At 43.3% G+C, this 19,683-nt stretch overlaps 1 protein-coding gene across 1 annotated transcript in view; it reads right to left on the bottom strand.

The window, feature by feature from the left end:
• The window catches only part of LOC146856607 (mucin-5B-like), a 50,905-nt gene that overhangs the window by 24,027 nt on the left and 7,195 nt on the right, over positions 1-19,683 (bottom strand). The window contains 3 exon segments of the mRNA XM_085651278.1: positions 71-322; positions 324-502; positions 505-1,413. Coding sequence (XP_085507404.1) covers positions 71-322; positions 324-502; positions 505-1,413 — 1,340 coding nt within the window.

The raw sequence follows: 19,683 nt of genomic DNA on the forward strand, positions 1-19,683 counted from the left end.
CTGGGGACACTTGGACACTATACACACTATACCTCATTTTGGTGTAGTATATATAGAGCCAGTTTCTTACAACGGGCAGCTCTGCATAGACCATGTTCATGAGCCCAGTGCAGTCTGGCCTGATGAAGAAAGTCTTGTCTCCACCGTTGAGGCTGATCGAGACACTTTTCATGCAGGTCTCGCTCTCCGTCCTGCCACACATGCGCATCTCTGCCATGACACTGAAAGAGTTGCCAACGCAATCCTTGGCCAACACGTAGCCACAGTCGCCATGGAAGTTGTAAAGTGTCTCGTCAAAGGTGCTGATGTGAGAGCCTCTCGTAAACCGAACACGTCCCAACGCAAGGTAGTTTCTCACATGCCCACGTCCCTCCACCACAGGTGCATCTTTGACAGGCCGTCGTGTAATTGGAGCCCAGGGCATATGTCTTGCCATTGAAGATGCAAGGGCAGTCCTTCTACTTCATGCAGCTGGAGTTGGTGATGTCATCGTACACAGTTTCTGCGAGCAGAAACAGCCGTCGGAGCAGGGGTCATCGCAGAGCGCGGACTTCTCGTTGTTGCTGCAGGTGTCCACGCAGGGCAAGCCGCACTCCTCGTAGACCACGTTGAAGGGGCATGTGATTGGGCATAGATCTGGTTTCCTCCAGTTCAAAGGCTTGCCTCCAGTATGGGAGCACTGCCGGGCATAATCGGCGAAGGTGTTGCACATGCAGAAGGACTGCGACTCATTATTGCAGCGGCACAGGTCCTGCGCACAAGCCTCAATATATGGATGGACATGGATGGCAGCGTTGCAGTCAACGAAGGCACTGGATGTCAGGGTGGATTCACAATACTCGACGTGACCAGTGTAGTTGTTGAGAGGCTCAAAGAGCATATCTTCACACTCCTCTATGGGGTCGTTCAGCTTGTGAAAGTTCCCATACTGTTGGGGGGTCATCTCGAATCCATTTACAAGGAACTCGTCCTTTGGAATGTCGTTGAAGTTTCCGCAGAGCCCACAGGTTGTGTTGGCATAGTTTGCACCTAGCTCCACCATGATGGCATCTTCTTCATTCCACTTGAAGTCCATTCCTTCCTTATAAGTCACACACAAGTAGAGGCCGTTTCGATCCATATGGATCCCTGAATGGCTTCATGGCAACTCCGTCTCTTTGTTGTTGACTATCACGGTTGCATTCTTCAACTGGATGGCCACGCCCTCCAGCACCATTGTGATGCAGGTGATAGTGGGAATGTTGTTGACCACCTCGCCCTGGATCTGAATATTGAAGCTCTCATGTGCTTTTGCAGTTGGAGACCAAGATGTAGTTGCAGGTCCCGGAAAGTGGAAGACGCCACCATCAAAGGTCTTGAAGTGGGAGTTGCCCCATGTGCTGCATACCTGGTCATTGTGTGACTCAATAAGAGCTGCGATTGCAAAGCAGAGCATTAGGCAGGCATGGCACAGTGAATAGTATCTTAAGGACACGTAGTGGCATTTAGTTTGTCTGTCTCATAAACTATCTACACATCTCTGCTTAGAAACATTCACCAACGTTTTCAAACCAGTTACTATGAATTGTGTAACATGGTTACTAATGCTTACGCCTAGCACCACAGTGGATAGACCCCTCAATCGAATGAGTCACACTTCTAGGTACCTAAGTAACAGGAAACTAACTCCAGTTAGGGCCCAAAGTACGGAGAGCAGCTGCAATCATTGAAGGATACAATTCAACGCGCTTATTTGCAATAAGCAATTTCTGATCACAACAAATCTACCATTGATGAATGATCTCAACGTCTCAGTCTATATATCTGTTCAGCTATGCCTCTGTCAGTCTGTCTCCAGAAGAAAGATACATGATTTACTACCTTGTATACTTGTCTCTCAAGTCATAGTTTAGTTGTGTATCTTTTTTTTCCTTTAAAAAATGTTTTATTGTCAAAAAGACATGCAAGCATTTTTATGTATCTGTGCGTATTCGCGTTCCGCTTTAACAATCCATATAAGTTATGACTTTAAATTGCATAGCAGCTCTGTACCTTTCTTTACAGCCTCACCAGCAGGTTCTTGGCCAACAAAGTATAGATTTCTTTGCAATGTTTTTGTTATCTTCAAATGTTTTATAGCTGCTGGAGCTGCGTTTTGATTCCACATTTGAAAAGCGTTGATTCCGTACTTTGAAGGCAGCACATGTGGCACGCACAAGCAGTTTTCATTGGACCACAGCAAACTCTCTGGGAGAGCACTGTCGATCTTCAGGTTACTTGTCCCCTATCTCATTGCCAGTTGTAGCGTCCTCCCCACCCTGGGTACCTGCCAATGATTAAACACGGAGCTTGGTATTACACGTTGTCTGTGTGTAACTGCGAACTCAACATTCTAAACTTGCCTTCATTGCTCACTTACGTCACAGCTCTACAGAGTCCATCGGGATCCGAAAGAGTTCAATCATCGCTAACCCACACAAACTACACCCGCGACCTTGATACAGTGGACAGTGCAAATGGCTACATGCTTTCCAACAAAATGAGGGACAACATCAAGGTAGAAGTGTTCAAGATGCTGGAGCTAGGTGTGAATGAGCACTCCAACAGCCCTTTGTCCATTCCAGTGTTCCTGGTACCCAAGTTCAACTGTAAGAAATTGGGCTGATGGTTGAGGGGCATGAAACCCTACTCAAGCAACAGCTGCACTTCTTATCAGGGAGAGCCACACCATGTCACTAAATTAACCTGTGCTTAACCCTCTGGTAGTTGTGCACAAAAGCAGTCAGGCTTAACTTCGAGGCCCCGTGGAGAGTATTTATGCAGCTCTTAAACATTTAATAAAGTGAAAACATTCCACAAGGAAAATCCCACACTAATTTCCCAAAATTAATTAAAACAAATTATTAGGCGCTAAAATGGAAAAAAAAGTGTACAATGCACCTAAAAGTTCATAGTGCCATCCGCAGACATCTAGTCACGTGGGACCGGGGCAAACTCAAAAACCATGGCAGAACACCATAGAGTGCGGGCCAAATACAGAAAGTATCTTAGGTTTGGTCTCCACTTTCCTTCGGATTTAGACACATTTTACGAGAAAAATGCCTGAGAAGGTAAGGTTCAGTGGGGCATGGCAGCAGGCGGTGTCCAAGGAGGAGGCGGCATCGTGGGAAAGCTGTTGGATGAAGTTGTGGTGAATATTTCTACTTTTGGACTTAGTCTCTTTTATTGATGTTGAAAATCTTCAGGGGGACAAAGCTGCAGGCTGTTGCCAGAGGGCTCAATGAGGCAAGATACCTCTTGTGCAAGGAGCCATTGAACAGGATTTGCTGCCATGGAGTGGAACATAGTGGGAGCCCCGTGAAGTTAGGCCGACCAGCAATGCACCTTGGGCAGATTAGCAAGCACATAGGTCTTGTCTCCTTTTAGTTCTCAGAGCACATTTTGGCAGAAAATGTTTTAAGGTCCAAGGTTTGGATTTGGGCTATCTGGGCACATTTAGCACCACTCCCGGTAGTCAAGCACTGGAAGGGCACTACTTGGAGGGTCAGAACTCACTCAGGATGGGTCCAGGTGTGGGTTCAAGGTGGGTGGAGCCTTTTTTCTCGCTGTGGCTCTGATCAGAAAGCCAGCCAACTAGCCCTTGGAATCACTTTGAAAGTCCTGGGTTCAAGCAGAAAAGCAGCTCTCCAGCAGCTGGGCAGTCCTCTGAGGGCCCAAGTCAGGCAGCAGGGCAGTCCTCTTAGTGCAGCAGGGCAGTGCTCTCAAGTACACAGAACGCCATGGCTGAAGGGCATTCTTCTGAGAGTCCTTCTACAGGCCCAGAAGTGAAGAGTGGATCTGAGGGTCCTATTTTTATACCTGGTACCCCCTGCAGAGTTTGATTGTCCTGCCTTTCTGCCCTGGTCTCAGTCTGTAAAAATCACAACAGGCTAGTGTGTAGGTATTTACGTGCAAGCTGAGGCAGTGTCTTGGAATTGCAATTAGGTCTGTGCATAGCTTTGCCCCAATCCAGCCTTGAATGGCCAATCACACCAACACGCAGTCCCTCTATTGTGTGGCTGTCTGGGTGGAATACACAAAGGCCAACTGCCAACTACACCTAGTCATGTGACCCATTAAACAGGCACCAAATTCCTAGGACAAGGAAATGCCAACTTAGTAAAAGTGGAAGTTCCAGAATTGTGACTTAAAATCTGATGTTACCATTTAAGATGATTTTATATTACAATTCCTTAGACACCAAATATGATATTTCCGTCTGCTTCCAAAGTTAACACTTATTAAATGTAATAGGTTATCCCAGTGTTCACCTATGGGAGAGGTAGAACTCACAGTAATAAATATAGAATTTAGGGGTTTTTACTACCAAGACATTTAAAAGTTTAACTTAAAAGTGCATGTCCAACTTTTTAATTAGAATGCACCATTCCCTATGGGCTGTTTCTGGCCTACCTTAGGTGTTACTGATAGGTAGTAAAAAGGGAGTTTTAGGCTTGACAAGGTGTTTGTTTTACCAGGTCGAACTGGCAATTTAAAACTGCATATATGCTGCAATGACAGCCCTGGACGTGTTTTAGAGGGAAGTGAGGTCGCAATAGGTGTTGCTGGCCCACTAGTAGCATTTCATTTACCAGCCCTAGGTATATGGTATACCACTTTACTAGAGGCTTATAAGTAAATTAGATATGCCAATTAGGTGTAAGCCAATTATGCCGTACTTTAGGGAGTGAGCACAAGCACTTTAGCACTGGTTAGCAGTGGTAAAGTGCACAGTTCAAAGGCCAACATAAACAAATTTAGAAAGCATTCAGTTTCAAGTATGATAACGATGTCTGTGCTAACAATGAGTGATATGTTTAAACCTTTGAACCCATAGTTCTGGGTTCTAATCTGGGCTGTAGTGACACAAATATGTGATTTTGGGCAACTTGATTTGTTTCCCAGTGTCTCAATTTGTAATCATGAGTATAATGTAACAGCTATATCACGTTGTATGCCTGCGTCTAAGATTATGAATTTGTAAAATGTGAAAACTCATCTACGGTCCGATTTCACCATCCCTAACCTATCTAAGCCTGGTTTCTGTAACACAACTTCAACTGGACCCAGCCAACCATGCTAGTCTTTGTAGAGCACAATTAGGCAAAAATGTTATCATGTTGGCATTATTTTTGGTAATTTCATGAATTTTATGTTATGCTTTTTACATGCAAATTATGCTATTCGGTTATGTTTAGGGGTGGGCGGAATTTGCGAAATTCACTTTCGCAAATTATCATGAAAATGTTAAAAATCTCCGCAAACACGCGGAAATATCGCGAAGATGCGGAAGTTTTATTCCCTCCCAGTCGCGGCTCGCCAACTTACCCATGCGATTGCTCGCGGGCGCGGCCATCTTGTTTTCACTTGTCTCGCGGTGCATGATCGCGAGAAGAAAGACGTGATCGCGCGACGCATGACCTTACCGCGGGCGCAAACTGTCGTGAGACAGCGCAAATGGCTACCAACAATCCAACATCTCGTGGAGAACGCGACCGGATCGGGAAAACTTGTCGGCGAACGCAGGGATTCAGGTAAGGCGATCGCACGCAAGCGAGAATGTATTATTTTACAGCGCGAGCAAGAAACAAATTATCTCTAAGCTGCGGAATGCGGAAATTTTGACATTTTCGCGCTTTCCGCGGAACGCGAAAATGCCAAATTATCGCAATTTCCGCGAACGGAACGGAATTTTGGCCCAGGCCTAGTTATGTTGCATAATTACGCTGCTGTTCGGAGCAAAATTATAGGGCGGGAGAGCAGAAACAATGTTAACAACTAGAACTGAAGCATTTCTGGTTTGTGGCACTTGCGTTTTATCCATCATTGACATGAGGCTATGTTTCATGCTAAAATCTAGCACTAGATTTGCATTTCTCATAATATCACATAATCTTCCAAACATTTGCTTTAATGAGACGCAATTAAAATACCTTGAATGTCACACAAATCCTAGCCACAATATCATGGTCGAGATATTTACTTACCGCACTATCGAGTCAACAATATCGACTACCACTACATTGTCAGGGTCAGAATACGAAATGTACACTCTCCTATATATCCTATATATATGTACCTTGTCAATATAGCGGTGGTGAATATTGTGCAGTTGAAATTGTTCCAAGACTCTAGTCAATATCGCGACATACACACTGAGCAGCAGAACCTCATGGTCATGTGACCCTGCTGCAACAAAACTGTTATGTGTAAAAATAATCACCTCGGGCGAATGTCGGAAATATGGGCCATTCTACATTCTCACTTCTGCAGGGAGAACTTTGCACTTAGCAGAGCGTGAGATAACATTAACAAACGCATCTGATTGAAAAAGGTCACAGGCGAGTTGTTAAACTGTCAACACCACAGTTATTTTCCATAACATTGTGGCAAGTGAATGTGCTGCAGTACCCCACCACAAGCATAAACCAGAATACTTCCTTTGCAACTAAATTCACAACATACACATTTGTTGCAGTAAATAATCACAAACGCAGGCAAGAAATCGCTTCTTTGTAAATTGTGAACACATTAGAAACATTGTTCACTACAAAAACAAACAATGAAATGTTTCCATGGTTATTTTAACATCAGTGAGAGGGAACTAAACGAAATTCACTGTTTTTATGAACCTTTTGTTAACTCAACAGACAGAAGTTTGTGAGCTGCCAAAATATTAAGAAACAAAGTTTGTTAGGAGTGTGCGAACTTTGCTTAATTTGCTTTCATGTACTTAGTTACACAAAATGTTTGCAAAATTACATGAAATACAAATTCTTCATTGTGCCTTAGATTTTACCATGAAATGTAATCAATCCCCCCTGTGTCAACTTTTGGTACCACGACGCATTTAAACAAAGCACAACAAACAACAGCTGCTTGTGTTCCATTGTTCTGGTGAGTTCATGGTAACTTTTTACCATAACTGGTGTCAGTCGCAATACATTTTTTTTACAGTGAATGGTGGGTAATTATGCAGAGTGGTGTAAGGCATAATTTGGGAATTACATGCAAAAATCGCAAAGCAAGATTTCTGAAACTACACAAATTATGCTGACCTAATTCAAATTTCAACCAGGCCTAGTTTAAATGTAAAAGTAGGCAGATCTTAATATTCATCAATTGGTGCCTTCTCCTTGCTACTCTCATACTTCATGATAAGAATTCATTCAGCTAAAACACTAGTATTCTGAAATTAAATTTATTAGTTAATAAAAACTGACATACATCAAACTGTTTGACATGACTTCGATAAAAAAAAATATAAAAACGTGAAATGAACACAAGGTTAAACTAACTGAAGAGCACTTAAGCCTGGATATGAGAGTACCTCTGGCGGTACCTCCCCCGTACCTCCCCCTTGTGATAGCAGCAACAATTCGAAAACCTGGAACCTGGCCGCGTATCTATTATTCTGTAAAGTGCATAATGAATGGTACAAGATGCCTCCTTGTACCCCACCCCCCCTTAATAGCAACGAAGAGTCGAAAACCTGTGGCATAGCCACATATCTGTCATTCTGTAAAGTGCATAGTGCATGATAAACTGCAAGGTGCGGCCCGCTCCCCTACTGAGCCCAGATCATCATATACAGTGAGTTTTTAACATGAATTTAGTAGACACCCATTTCAGTTTTCAGATGGATTAGCCCAACCATTCCCTTCAAATATAGAAACATAATAACAAGTTGGCTAAAACAGAACCGACTGACCAAGGCAACAGGTGATAAGCGGGGTGCTTATGCCATAGTCATGTTAGAAGCGCCATCGGGATCCCTCTCCCACATGATAACAGTGGGGCATAGAACATCACCACAATAACGTTGAGCTGTAAAATGCATATTGCATAGCGGATCCAGAGTGCAACCAGATCCTCTTCTGAGAGACTCAAGTAGGGTCTGAACATCACAGTTTCTAGGAGCTTTTGCCCCCCTGCAGCTGAGAGGTATGTGGGGTTTGTACTACTCCCCTATGACCCTTTAGACCTTCACAGATGGGATAGCGGGTACAGTATTCTTCTCGCTCTAACACCTCATGTACCCCATAGCAGCCCATCATTCAGGCGCCTTCTGTGCACAACCGTGTCCTGCCATTGGCACCTTCCTGATACTGGGAATCTGGGGCCCTACTTGGGAGACTCTTTGGTCTTAACCAAACTTTAAAAAATGTCAAGAAACTGCACCATCCGAATGTTCAACTTGATGTTTTGAGGACTTAGCGATTCCCTTGCCGCTGACCTGCAAGTTCTAATTCCTAAAGCTGTAAATTCATTACAAAGGAGGGCCCTCCGATGCACAAGTAGGCATGGACAGCATGGACAGTGGAGAAGGACGTTTAACAATGTATTTGTATTGTGAAAATGACACTGTCAATGCAGGAGAAAAACTACAAGCCATCCCTTAATGTACCTACTGACTTCCTTCATGTATATGCTCTTTTGTCTCATGCTTCCTGCTTTGCTAGAGTATTATTCACTTTTCTTTAAAAATTGAGTCATCGCTAAGTGCCTGTAATAAAATAAGTAGGGGTGTGAGAAATTTGTGTAATTTGCAATTGTGCAAGTTTGCAAAATTTTAGAAAAATTGGGCAAAATTATATGTAATTACCTTAAATGCAAAACAAGCACTTGGCACTATATTTTAGCATGAAATATGTCTTTGCATCCATTTTGGTTGCAAGGACACATTTATCATTAACAAAGTGTGGGGGAAAAAAACACAAACCGCTCCCTCTTGCTTTCTGGACATTCTCATTGTTGATATGCACTTGTGCGGATCTTTTGCCACAAGCAGTGCAAAAATTGTGTTATGCAGGGGTAATCTTGCATAATTTTTGGAATTTGGCATAACAAGTGTAATGCAAAATTATCGAAATTATGAGAAATGATGCCTGTGCAACAGGAATTTCACCAGGGTCTAACAATAAGGCATTCAGTGAAAATTTCAGGATGGTGAAACGTGCAGCTTGCCCACTAGGCCACATCTCCTCCTGATCCTCCTCCCATTCCTTCACTTTGTTAAGTCAAAACAATGCAATAAATGGTCCCAAGTGTGCTTAGAATGGTAAAAGTGGCGAAGCACCTGGATATTACTCTTCCAGGCAGAATATTCTGAGGAACACTGTCCCCCACAATGTATGTTGGTAAATGTTTCTTTTTTTTAAAAAATTGTTTGTTTTTGTTAAATGAATATTGCTGACTTAATCACACAAACGCCACGCTTTAACATGCATTCTTTGTTGCTGTATAAAATATACAAAAAAAATAGGAGTTTTTTTCCTTATTATTAGAAGTCCAAATAGGCCATAGAAGCAGCAGGAAGGCATGAGTCAATAATACTGCTGTCAACATCCGTTTCCTTAGAGTTTTACGAATAATATTGGTTCCTCCTGCATCACAAACTGAAAGAGACACATAATGGAATTGTAGTGTAGTGGTCGTTAATAACGTGGATTGCTCTCATGATTAGGGCCATTGCTACATTTTCTAAATGATGGACAATGTGACACAGTTTTAAAATAATCTTGAGAGCGAGTTCCCCAAAGCTCTATTAGATTGACTTGGGTCTAATGCTGTGCATGCTCTCTGAGTGACACATGGTCTTGCTTGGTGAAAAGTGGTAACCTATCAATATCCCCACCAGGGGTTGGTTTTCCCACCCTCCCAGCTTCAGACACCAATTGGCTGCACATGCAGAGCACATTGAACCTTCATCCTCTTCACTTTCCACAGCACCACCTTTAACACACTCGGAGAAGGGAGACACACTAGATGATAATTAAGGCTCCTTGTTTCCCGTTTTTACTGATTTTTACAGACAAATACATACAAAAATCATTGTGTTTTCTGTCTGTATTTATTTTTAAAAGCTGAAAAGTACAGATAATTTGAACTCTTTTGAGTGAGTTTCCACGCTGAGATTAATGACTTTCAGGCTAATTACTGTACATTTTGGCAGCATGGCCAATGGCTTTACATATTGGTAGCTTGGGGAGTTACAAAGCTGAATGAGATTTGCTTACATTACTGCATATCTCAAACTGCATCTGTTCTATTATGCTATTTTTTCATGTGGGTGGGTTTATTATTTTATTATTTTGAGCTGTGTAATGTGCTAAAACCTGACAGGCATCAAAGTAAGTGTGCATGTTTATCTTTTAAATAAATGCAGAAATATACGAGTTATCACCTCATCCATTCACAAATCAAATAATAAATATGGATAAATACCAATAAGATGGCCAAAACTTAAATATGGCTAAATACAGTTGGAAATGTGCCAAAAATAAATACCTTTAGCCAGGGAGCCCTAATTATAATTGTAGGAGATTGGCATCGACTGCATAGTTGCCCCCAACTTTTTGCTGATGTTTTGACTGTTTTATGACTCTAGCCAGGCTGTGGCCCTGCTATCCAGGACCCCAGCCTAACTGCTTCCTCTCCAAACTGATGTGAGTACCCTAGGTACATTCCAATTGGATTCTGAGGACACCCTATCAGCCCCTTGTAGATGGTACCCTAGGTACCCAGGGCATGGGTCCCTCAGAGGCCTACCAGGGGCTGCAACACTTATTGTGCCATCCCTGGGACAGCCATACAAACTGACACCACCAGACCACTACTGTAGTCTGGGTAAGGTGGTGCTTGCACCCCTTACCGGGATATAGGTACCCTGTATCCCACTAAAATACAACACATATATCCTCATAGGTCACCCCTAAGGCCTTGCTAATTCTACAAAGCAGGGTGCTGAGATATGTGTGAGGGGGAACCCCTACCTGAGTAGGGCCCCTCTGCAACTTTTGTTAAAACTATTGCGAGGTTGTTTGTTGTGCAGCCATACCATGTACTCCTAACCGCATTATAAGTAATCACGATAGCGTGATAACTTGAGAGTGGCTGCACAGAACCATGTCATGTTTAGTGTCAAACATGGTGGAATCATACCCCCAATCCAGCCATGGGAGTGAGGGCATGATTCCCCCTTCTAGAGGGGTGATATGGTAAAAGCGGCAGATTTTAGACACCAATTTAAAAGAGCACACATAGTACAAAATGGATGCTACCCGCCACCCACACAACTCTGGCTGCCTGTTGCTGGGTAGAACTCCAGCCACGGCAGCTGGACAATAGGGATCTTGTTGCAGGGAGGTGTCCCCCCCTCCCCAGACAGACTATGTGGATTGGAACTGGGTGTGTGCACCATAGGATGTCTTTCAGACTTGCACGTAGGCTTCTCCAGTGCCTACTTCTGCACACACTGCCTCAAACCGGTTCAGGGGCATCCGGTCCCCTGCCCAGGTGGGAAAACACACAAAGAGGAAAGGGTGTAGCCACCCTTTCCTGCGTGAACTCTCATTGGTGGGCTCTGATTCAGACACTCCCCTAACCTCTGGATAAAGGTGGGTGCAGGGTCCCCAGAGCCTCAGGTTAATCTTGGATGAGAACTTTGCTTCAAAGACTTGAACCTTCGACGAGCTGCCGCTCAGCTGAATGAAGAAATCTCCCTTGGGGAAAAGGAGTTACCCCCCTGCTTGGCAGGCACCTGAAACACTGCAAGTGACCCGGTTGGAACTCTGCTGCTCCTATGGACATCGAAGACTTCTGCCTACCCTGAGGTGGGTTCCCAAGCATCCCAGAGGCCAGTTAGTGTGCACAGCAAGGCTGAGCACCATGGACCCCGTGGGTGCCGAGATACCTAATACCCCAGGACACCGGCCACCTCTTGCATAGCACACAACCCCGACAAGTGGGGAAGTTGTGCTTTGGCCCATCATTGAGCCAACCTCTCAGCATCACCTGTACCAAAGATCGACGCCCTAGCCTGCTCTGGCGACCTGTGGGTGCATCTTTACGCACTCCAAATTGCTCCCTCCCGCAGTCCCTTTTCTCTCAACTGTTGGGCCCTAGCCTAGGTCAATCTTCACTTCCAAGTGCCCCCCTGGGTGCTCCAGGCCTGCTCTACAGTCTCCTTGCTGGAGATCTTGCTCAGGCCCCGTGGGTCTGCACCGTAGCTGTTTCTTGATCCTTGCGTGGGTTGCGGTTGCCAAGGCTTAGTGGATCCAATCCGGACACTAACACCGCAGCGGCCTTCATCCTTCATGGGTCAGTTGCCCTCCAGCAGCTGGCCTTCCTTGAATCCTCCTGGACTCCGTGGCTGCTGATCCAAGCTACCCGTCTTCAACCTGGAAGCGCCCGACATTGAAGGTCTCTGTCTCCTGAGGCCCGTGGTCACTGGCTAGTGACCCAGACTCTGTCCCCTCTGCTTTCAGGTCCTTTCCATCAAGATCTACATCTTCAATCTGCACGACATCGACAACGCTTCACGCCAGCAGCAGTTCTTCACCTTTTTCCATTGAAAACGAGATCGCGACCGACATCGAAAATTACCTATGCACCCGGCTTCCCTGGGGCAGGTAACAGTACTGTCGTGGGTGTGGGCCCTTCAAGAGCTTAACTTAAAACTCCTGAACTCGAACTCCTGCTGGAAGTGTCTAGATTCTTGCAATTTCCAGCCGCGACATTTCCCAAAGGGTTTAATAGGGATCCCGACTGTAGTTTAAACACTCCACCCGCTTCCCGTGGGTCCCCTTCCTCACTACCTTGGGTGGTTTCGTAAGGGGACAGCGACCCTAAGTGCCCTAGGCACTGTCTGCAGAATTGTCTTGGTTCCTATACCACTTTTTTAATATATGGTTTGGTCCCCCCCTGGGGCCCTGTGATTCCAGTGCTATTTATTGTGATTATAAATGCTTTATTGAATTGTATCTTTACCTCCAGCCTCATAAAGAGACTAGTGGGATTTGTTCTTAGAATAAATACATATATTTTGAATATGTACCTGTGTGGACTACTCTTTCATTTGGTCATTCAAGAGGTTATCCATGGTAAAACAATAAGCTTAACACTTCTTCAAGACTTAGCCTGAAGGCTGCTCTCCACAGCTACCACTAGGATAGCTTTCTTTAAAGGTTGTCTTTTAACCTAACACCTTAAGAGTCGAATTGGACTGGTGCAAGGTGTCCCCTATAACTAGAGAACAGCATATGCCAGGCCAACTTCTCACAATAATACATCTCACTTATAGAAAGACTAAGAACACAAGATACAGAACTCTCCACAAACAATCCACCTCAGCCACAAAACACCTCTTTACACAAAATGAGGAAATAGAAAATGCGTGCTTTGAACTGGCACTGATTTGAGACAAAGGGTACAACAGTGGTTCATCCAAGGCTGATGCTAACCATGCACCCTCTCCCAAGCTGATACTCATCTGAGAATCAATAATATCTCAACCAGGTCAGATTATAGAAACACATCACCTTCACACCCTGACTCACCATCACTTATCTGTCATGCATAGAGCATGAGCTCTTATTTCAGGTCAGATGACCACCACACTCCCTTGATCGCCACACTCCCTTACCCCCCACTGACACTCATTCATCACATGGGAACCCTCAGCAGACCTTCTATGGCAGACCACAGTCCTACACACACTTTCCACACTGGCACTTATTACTCCTAAGGTCAATTTCAGTATTTCATCCACAGTAGTTGTATGTCAGTTAAAAACCTCAAGCTGCAACAAAATCAGCCCTTCAAACAGAGATCTTTTAGGTACTTTGTTTGGATAATCCTCACCAAGAGATCAAAAGGTAGGGTCCAGTTTCTAAATCAGTCAGTCAATCAGGTAGTACTACTTCTTTCCAAATCCATCATTAGCAGGGGTGTATTTTCTTTGCCAGAGCACAGGAGTTTCCAACAGCTTGTTTTGGAAGGAGGGTGAGGTGAAGCTGGTTCAATAAGCTTCATTGTGGTAACTCTATTGTGAAACCTGTTATGGGTTTAGTTCCTACTATGTCTCAGTACCACTTGAAACTGTGGTTTTATTCAGACCTGCAGATAGGAAGGGTTTAACAATGTCTGTGTACGTCTGTCTAATGGAGGATTCTGTTGCAGTGAATTACAGTCCGTAAAGCATGCATCTGGAGTTGTAGATCTCAATGGTGCCACAGGACACATCACTCACTGTCTGTGTAAGCAAATGGTGGATATAGGTCAGTTAACTGATTTCCTCTTCTGCACCTCAGCTGGCCTCTTGAGGGCAGATTATTTGATGCAAAAGCATCAAGGATGTGCAGTGATTGGTAGTCTAGTCCTTGTGTCCCCTGAAATCTGGTCCTACTTTTTATGAAGGGACGTCGGGGTAATACCATACACTGCATAAGGAATGATCTCAAAGTCCACCCACATATGACTTTTTATGGCAGAGGCCCTGTGGGGCTACACACACATCCACCCCCTTCTCCTTTCACAGACCAAATCTTGCCTCCTCAGTTCCTGGAAAATTTCACTCATTTATGATCTTCCATGTATACTCATTTACCATGTCAGAACGCGTTAGCTTGCTGTTAATAACTGAGAAATCATTGTACAGCACCACCACTTACATTAGACTTCCTTCCTGAAGGAAATAGTACGTTTTCCTCCAATGCATACCTCACTCTGTAGTCATCTGCCAGTGCATTTACTGATGTATTAAACTCAGTGGTGGCTGCACTCACGGTTTTAAAGCACTGTACAACAATACATTGCATGAGGTAGATATTGACAAGCAATGATGAACAGCATTGCAGAAGGTGGGAAGATGTAAATGACATCTTGTGGATTCTATGACGACAATAAGAAAAGAAAGTCCCATCTGATATGTGACTGTTGGAAATGACCTTCTTTTGCATGACATTCCTCCAGATTATGCTTTTTTTTGCTGAACTCGGTTTTATGTACCATAGGACACTTTACTCTTTACTCTTGCTAACCAGTGGTAAAGTGCTTGTGCTTTCTGTCTAAACATTGCAAACATTGGCATATACCTAATTGGCATATTAAATTTACTTATACGTTCATAGTATATGGTACTACATATACACAGGGCCCGTAGAGTAAATGCTACTGGTTGGCTGCAGCACTTATTTTGCCACCCACTAACGTAGTCCGTAAAACATGCCTCTAGGCCTGCCAATGGAGCCTGGGTGTGCAGTTTTAAACTAGCCTGTCATTTTGAAATGGCAAAACAAACCTTGTGCCAGACCTATAACTCACTTCTAAGGAAAGACATGAATTCCATAGGACAGCGTGCATGGTACTTAAAAAGTAAGACATGTAGAATGTTTGTGTTGCATGTCCTAGCAGTGGAAAATCTGCAAAGTCGTTTTTCATTGTGGCAAGGCTGGCTCTCTCATAGGTTAACTCTGGGTTACACTATTACGTTTAGTAATTGATAAATCCATTTTGGTAGTAGCTAAAAAGAAGGGTTCAAGGACTCATTTTAGTAGCAATTTAAAATCTTTTTAATGGTCAAGTCGGGATTTATATACATTTTTTGGAGCTTACACTTGTATAAAATTGACGTTTTCTTGCCTAAAACCAAAAAGCTTTCTTGTCAGTGTCCAGCTGTCAGCAGACCCCTTTTGGCTCCCCTGTGGTGAGATGTGTATTGCTCCTGGAAAGTTGAAAAAGGGCCCTGTGGGTGGGAAAGGGGTCTTCTTTCTTGACAGGATGGCCAGGGGGGTGTCTCCCTCGTTGCTGAGCTTCACAGGATTCCTACTTTCTTATTCGCAGCTGGAGCTCACACCTAGACCTCCCTCCCCTTTGTCTCTCTAGTCAGGATAGCACCAAACCCAGCGGGGGCAGAAGAGCTGACAGCCATGCCCTAAACCCACAGGTTGGCACTGGGCATACAAGTGGACCTCAAAGACCTCTCCTTAGAACATTCCTAGATCTGTGAAGATTCAGAAGAAGGACTGCCCTGCTGTCTGAAGTACCTGAAGAAAGACTAGAGCTGGGCCCAAAAAGTGACTTTAAGGGTCAGTTGGCTGACCTCTAAGGGCTACAGGGACACAAATATTTTCCAGCGGCCCTTTGCCTGAAACTGCCTTGATGAACAATACCAACTGCACCTGCCCTGGACCTTGGTGCTGGCCTCTTTTGGAGTGAGTCCTAATCCCAAAGTGGTGCCCGTGGGTCTTGGACACTTGGCTGTGTTAGAGTGAACTCCTGCTGTTCCCTACCTGCAAAATATGGGATTTTGACATTTTTGCCAACAATTTGCCTGGAGAAGCAACAGAGACTGGGATTGCCATCCAAGCCGCGGCCATCAATGTCAATTTACTGGTTAGCCCCAGCTTGCTGGTTTGTCCAGCCGAAGGAGAACTGACTTCCAGAAATGTTTCTAAGTCCGAATATAGAGGGCTTCATTGGGACTGACGCTGAGCAGCAATCCTTTGATGTTGAGGCCTTCTTTGGCACATACATCCGACTTCACACACTCTAAGTTTTCTCGTCTTCATGGATGACCGCACTGGGACTCTGCCCTTCGGCATCCCATCTTCATTGACCCCCTCTTCAGATCCAGCTTGCCCCTCCAACAACTCATTGATGGCCACTTTTTATCCATAAAAGTTTCTAAATCCTTAGGTAAACTTTCCACTGGGATGAACCTGCTCCCTTTATCTGACACGCACTCCATTGCGGTCAACCTTAACTTTTGACTTTGACCCACTCTCTGGATGACCAGATAACTGTGGTTGACACGTTGTGCTTTTTGGCACTATTTTAAATTCAAAGTTCATATCTTTGGTTCTATCTATTGGATTTTAGTCACTTTGGTGTCAATTATCAAAAGTTACTCTAGTTTTCTAAATTATTTTGAGACTTTTATTGCGCTACATTTTTACTTTATTACTATTTGAGTGCTGCATAAGTACTTTTCACATTACCTTTAAGTGAAGCCTCACTGTTTTGCGCCAGGCTACCAGAGGATTAAGCAGGGGTTTATTTAGTGACTTTAGTGTTTCAGCATAACAAGGATTGTCATTGTTATTTGATGTGGGTTTTCACCCCCTCAACTAATACTCAAATTTCTTACAGTGACATAAACTTCCAAAATGCTAAACTAAGATCATGTGGGTTAATGATAATATTGACAAAACGAAAGTGTCTTCAGTGTTATACTGAAAAAGGAAGCAGATATTGAGTTCTAAAGGGAATGGGGAACAATATTATAACTAGGGGCGGGCGGAATTTGCATAGTCACGCTACTGAAAGCTCAGCGAAACGGTAAAAAATCTCCGAGAGCACGCAGAATTCCGTGAACGCGCGGAATTGCTTGTTTTGCCCGTTTGCGATGCTTTTTCCCTGTTCGCGAACGCTGTTTGCATGCTCGGGGGGAAATATCTTGCAAACACGCATTTTTAAAGCACAAACAAGCAAAAAAATCTGCGAAGCGGCGGATCACAGAATTTTTGGCAATTCCGCGTTCTCAGCGGAATGCCAAACTACCCAAATTCCGCAAATTCCGCGAGAGTAACAGAATTTACCACCCAGACCTAATTATAACGTCAAAATGATCTACCTGATCTGTAATATCAGGTATAAAATCTTCGTAAGCCAAACACTTCTTGTCTACAGTGCCTCCATCGTGTGATTATTGTTTTGCCCTCAAGAAGTCAAAGTTAATCGATAGAATCACAAGATTCTGCATCAATCTTTGTGAATTGATCCACATTTTCAAGAATGAATCCATGAAAAGAAGAAAATGGTGTAGTACCAGAATATTGCTCTTCGATGTCATGTCGTATAAATATTGTGTCCTAAATGGTTTCTGTGAAAAAATGGCCACATTAGAGTTAATGATACAAAACCTTTACCCAATGGAACAATATGTTCGTAAATGATATTTAGGAGACAATATTTGTGTCATATGCTATTCCTATATTCAATATTGTGACACACAACTGAAGTAAATAAGTACTCAATGAGCACTGCAAATACAATCATACTGCCTGGCATAAACATACTAGCTTGCCAAGAATCCATCAACCTGTACATATGGGTGAGATATCTTTGGACTTCTTGGTTCTTAGCCATGGTTGGTGTTGAATATTTGCCAGTAGGCCTAGGCCAATGTACCTGATTTCCTATTCAAGAATCATTCAAATCTTCTCAAATTCAAGTTAGTGATGTACAATTGATCAATTCCAGTTCAAACGGCTGCAAGATGGCCATATGAGAGGAGGTGCCAACACAAGTCTCCAATAAAACATGTACATTTCCCTGTATGGGTTCACGAATAATCCATTACCATTTTAATCTTTTGAGTGGTATACAGAAGAAATCCTAGACTGCTTGGATTTTAAAATCAAGGCCTTCTTATTATGTGCATCTAGACCACTCAGTACGAAACAAAAAATCATGTCACTTCTGTATTAGCATTGGTTATAGGGATGAAGATGGTTCTCTTACCCTACGCAGAAATCTAAATCGAGAGAGGTTCACACCACACTTCTGCCATTTCTAAGCATCGTAAAAAACAAAGGTAAATAAAACTCAGCATGGCACTCCATTTACCTACTCAGAAGGATGGAAGGCCATATTTACCTGGCTGATATATGAACTCAGGACCTTTGTATCAAAGAAGATGTCACGAGTCAGCTTCAAGTCAATATTCCATCTTTACAGACCTGCTATTTCAACTTTTTGCTGGGACACAAATGTCCCTGTTTTGGGGTGAAAGACACCGTTAATATAACCATGTCACTAATTGCAACATCTTTGCAGAGGTGTAGCTACATTACAAAATTCTCAAACTGCAGACTGTGAAATGCAATATTCATTGCAGCCTTAAAATGAGTCCATTTCTAGGCTCCTTCATTGTCAGAATATTCTCCTTCTCCATGCTGCCTGCGAAAAACAAGCAGTGGCACGAGGCAACTTCTAATAAAACCCTTTCCACCTTATGGTATCATAAATCCCCAATGGCCTTTCAGGAAGATGATGAGATAGTAAAACAGGTATTCGACAATTAATATTGGCAACAAAGTATTATGATTCCTGATGTGGAAGGCTAAGAAGACATATGTGCAGATGTTGGCCATCACCATACTTAGATTTAATAGAGCACATCGGGGTGAATGGTAAGTACTTTGAATAAGACCATCCTATGTTCGAATGAACCACATGTTATAATGTATGGAATGCTTACATGACTCCAAATATTGCAAAAGTCAGTGGCTGAGCAGAAGACTCCAATGTGGGAGAATTGCTTGAAATTTAGATAATCAGCTCCCGTGGAGCTGGTGAGACCTCTGGTCCAGGCGGCTAGAGCTTTCGGATGTTTTAATTAAAAGAGGCATCAGAACAGGTGTGCTAAATGTCGTAATACTTCAACGAGTTCAGATCACCAAACTGTCTCGAAGAAGGGGTAAACCAAAATATTAGGAGATATGTATGTGTTTTCAGGTTTAGGCATCTTTTGAAATTGTTAAGGAATTGGGCCTGATCTCCCACTTCAAGGAAGGAAAGGATCGCAGATGTTGCCATCAGTATCCAGAGATCACAACCCATCTTACGTTATATCACGAAGAATCTGTGTTATTACAAAGTAGAGGATGGATTTTAAGTTACGTTATAATTGGTAATATTTAATGATGGCTAACGTGTCAAAGCAATATTTTAAAGACAACATATTTCCATCTGCAGAATATGAAAGTTTGTGTGCAGATTCTTTCGATATACTGCAGATTAAGTAAGAAAATTGTAAAGGTCAATTGCAGTTTGTATGGTTTTAAGTAAGAATGTATTTAAACTATTTCATAAACAAAT

This window comes from Triturus cristatus, chromosome 4_1, assembly GCF_964204655.1.
Source record: "Triturus cristatus chromosome 4_1, aTriCri1.1, whole genome shotgun sequence".
Lineage (NCBI taxonomy): Eukaryota > Metazoa > Chordata > Amphibia > Caudata > Salamandridae > Triturus > Triturus cristatus.